This window comes from Cynoglossus semilaevis, chromosome 11, assembly GCF_000523025.1.
Source record: "Cynoglossus semilaevis isolate Cse_v1.0 chromosome 11, Cse_v1.0, whole genome shotgun sequence".
Lineage (NCBI taxonomy): Eukaryota > Metazoa > Chordata > Actinopteri > Pleuronectiformes > Cynoglossidae > Cynoglossus > Cynoglossus semilaevis.
Window position 1 is genome coordinate 12262235 of NC_024317.1, and position 3606 is coordinate 12265840.

General features: G+C 42.5%; 1 protein-coding gene across 1 annotated transcript in view; it reads left to right on the forward strand.

Moving 5' to 3' along the window:
* Positions 1-376: 376 nt before the first annotated feature.
* col2a1b (collagen, type II, alpha 1b) overlaps positions 377-3606 on the forward strand; it is a 35115-nt gene continuing 31885 nt past the window's right edge. The window contains exon 1 of the mRNA XM_008320609.2: positions 377-1294. Within this exon, the coding sequence (XP_008318831.1) occupies positions 1207-1294 (88 nt within the window). The 5' untranslated portion in view covers positions 377-1206. The remainder of the gene's footprint in view (positions 1295-3606) is intronic.

Below are 3606 nucleotides of genomic sequence, written 5' to 3' on the forward strand. Positions count from 1 at the left end.
AAAGTTGGATTTGGAATTAAACATCTATATTCTGCCTATATATATATATATATATATATATATATATAATATACACACCTCTCTCAAAAGAGTGTTAAAAGATATATATATATATATATATGTATAATATACACTGCTCCCTTAAAGGATTGTTAAAATAGAGTATAATTTGTATATGCGTATGTATATATATATATATACACTAATCAATAAATTGATAAGGATAATTAGTCACTAAATAAACACTTGGGGTTTCAAAAAAAATAAATTATAAATAATAATTTCCTCTTCATCGATCCCACACTTGAGAAATTCTTTTGTTAACGGAAGTCCTTGGAGGTGCCGAGTATGTGGTTTCCTCTGGGAATCGAACCCAAGACTGTCCTTACATGCAACGCAGATTAAGCTAACTGCTACACTATGGAACCATCATGCCTTAGCAACAGCCAGAAATTGAACTGGCGTCAACTGTTTCTAAGGCAGCTTTGCTCACCACAATATTTGACTTTTTTAAGTGCACAGTTGCTTTACCGAGATTCGAACCCAGGTCTTCTGCACCACTGACAGAGGTTTGGCCCCTGAGCTAAGGTGCCATAAGAAATGATGTAGTTGAGAAACTCACAAGGGTCCAAAAAATTGTAAACAGACCCTAAATTGATGGATGAGCCAAAAATCCTCAACATGCACAAAAACACACAGACACATGCTGGATAGTCTCTAGAGCCGCAGGACACTGGCGTAACGAACCGGTCCTGACACTGGTACGCTTTCTAACAACACGGAGGTGGGAACCAGACTAAGTCACAGAGGACAGACTCAAGTTTTGGGTCCAGTGGCAGCACGTGGAGAAAGGAGTGGTCGAGGTCTGGGATAATGGGAGCTGGCTGACAGAATGGGAGGGAATCGGGGCTCAGGTTTCAGCCTGACAGGGGGTAAGGGGCCGGACTGATATTTGGGAATATACGAAGATTCATTGAAGGCAACGGGGACTAGAACTACAGCGTCTGGCTTTAAGTGGTCCAGCGCTGAGTCTCTGCTGCAGGTCCGGGTCCTGCCGCTGGATTCCCCCGCGTCGGTGTTTGGAGAGGGTGATAGTCGAATGGTTCTGGCTCGGTAACTGGACACACACACACTTGAAAACACTGAGAGAAGACAGCGCCACCTTCGCACCTCTGTCTCTGGGCCCTGCATGTCTAATATTTAGACATGTTCAGCTTAATGGATTCCAGGACTGTACTGCTGCTTATAGCAAGCCACGTCTGTCTATTAGCCGTTGTGAGATGTCAGGACGACCGTAAGTGACAGCTCATTTATTTTTTATTCATTTATTTTTTATTATTTTGAAGTTGAAACCCTTTCGGTCAGGTGCATGGTGACAGTAAATGTTTGACGTTAGACATTACGTTAGACACACTGGTGACGAAGTTATAACGAGTTAGTGGTCGAGTTAGTAGCTATATTTGCTTTTGTTTTGTAGCTTTTTCGCGACATTTGTTTAGGCACCGAAATGCACTTAAAACGAACAGTTCCAAGAAGAGAAATTCGGGGTTTTTTTTCTACCGTGTTTGCTGTAATATTATGAACAAAACGTGGGTAAAGTCATTTAATTTATTCTGGAGTTATGAACGTACGTTAAAAGTGATTTAAAAGGGATGGTAAAGTATGAGAGATAACGCAAAAAGAAAAAGAAAAAGACTTGGATAAAGTAATGTTTATGTATCCCTGGATTTCTAAAAGTTACCGCTGCAAATTGAATATTTGAAGGTCATTTTCCAGGATTCATATGATCCAGTCTCTCGACGCCCACTCCTCCGCACTCCCCCCTTCCCTTCCTCAGTAAACTGCTGGACACCTGTGTACGCTTCAGGCTCCTTGACAGGCTCTCCATTTAACTGCATATTCACTTAATACGGAGGGTGAGAGGAGGAGGGATTGGGTTAAAAAAAAAAAGTGAAAGGTGGTCAGCCTCAAAGGCCTTTGAGTGAAATGCATTCACATTCCTCTGCTGTCAGAGATCATCCAGGCAAATCCTGGCTTGTTCAGGTGGAAAGGTGGACAAATAACCCAGAGGTCACTGAGGACCACATGAGTCTGTCATAACACAAAACGTTCTGTTGTCCAACGATGAACAAGATCATTTTGGACTATCGATTTTAGGATTCAAGGGAGAAATGTGAGAGTGAAAGAATGCAAGTCGATTCGGAGCCAGAAATAACGTCCCATAGAATTTCAAGCTTTCCATCTGCTCAAAAGATTACCATTAGGCTGTGACAGTCAGCGTAGCCAGAGACGAAGCAAGCAAAGAAGAAGAAAACAGACTTTAGAATTCTTACCTAGAAAAGCACACGTTTCGGTATTAAAAGAAAAAAAAACAAATCTGGATTTATTTATAATTCTGAGATGGTATTAAAAGAAAAAAAAAATCTGGATTTATTTATAATTCTGAGAAGAAAATGGGGATTTTTTTTTTTTTGTCTGAAAGCTGGGAAAATCACGCAAGAAGTAGCTGCAGCTCTCAGGTTACCATCTTAAGGACGCAACCCCCAGGTTATAACGTGGGTCTTTTACTCTGCAAGTAACTGGAGGCAAACATTTTTCAAGGAGACGCTCAAGTGGTGCAGAAGCCTCACTGTGACCTCAGCACAGCAGGCACGGTGCCTCCAAGACACCATCGGTCCCTGACCTTCTCACAATACTGCATGTCTGAAAATTAAACATACAATCTTTTAAAGCTACACTTAAGCTTAAATCTCACAAAAAAAAGGACAGTAAAGATAAACGTTTCTTCTATTGGGCTTGAAATCCACCTGGATTCACTTTAGAAAATATCACTGTTCATTATCCGTCCCTGGAAAACCGTAGTGTCTGCCAACACATGGAAAAGGGAGACTTAGAAATGATCTTCAGCGATGAAACGCCAACTTTTCTATGAGCTTTCCGAAAGATAGAGGAGCCCTTGTCCCAGAATCCCCAGTATCTGAAGAATCTTTCATGGGTGAGTCAGCAGGCGGACAGGTGCAGGCCTGTGAGGTTAGATTCAGACCTGTAAACCTTAAATGTCCAAACGGCAAAGAATGCACTTTAAAGCGAGCTATATTCTGTTTTCAGTGTGTTTGAACTGGCATCTGACTCTGCTATGGTTTCCAGATGGGCTTTATAAAATATGCCCTGTGTTTATACAAGGCATTGGTTTGTGAATTGCCCACTCTGTGCCTTTCCAGAAAGACCTCATTCATTGCCGCTGGTGTCCGTTAGGTTACCTAGACTTAAGGTAAATATGGCTACCGTACTGGCCGTTTCTCCTCTGACTCTCTGGACTTTTGGTTTGTGGGGGGGCCCAGCCTCCGATAGACACGCTCACCCCTCGGCACAGGTTGAGTGACTTCAGTCAGAGCCATTCTGTGGGCACGGTGTTGTTGGCCTGCTCTTGACTATTAGGTGAGATTTACAGTCTGGGAAATGGAAACTGGAATATGACAGATGACCTGTGTCCATTGTTAAACTGTGAAGTGGTGCATTCTGGACCATTTACAGTACCTGCATTCAGGCATGGCCCCATCCATGTCAGGTTACCACCAAACTGTGGTCATGGAGGGGGCAGCGAGG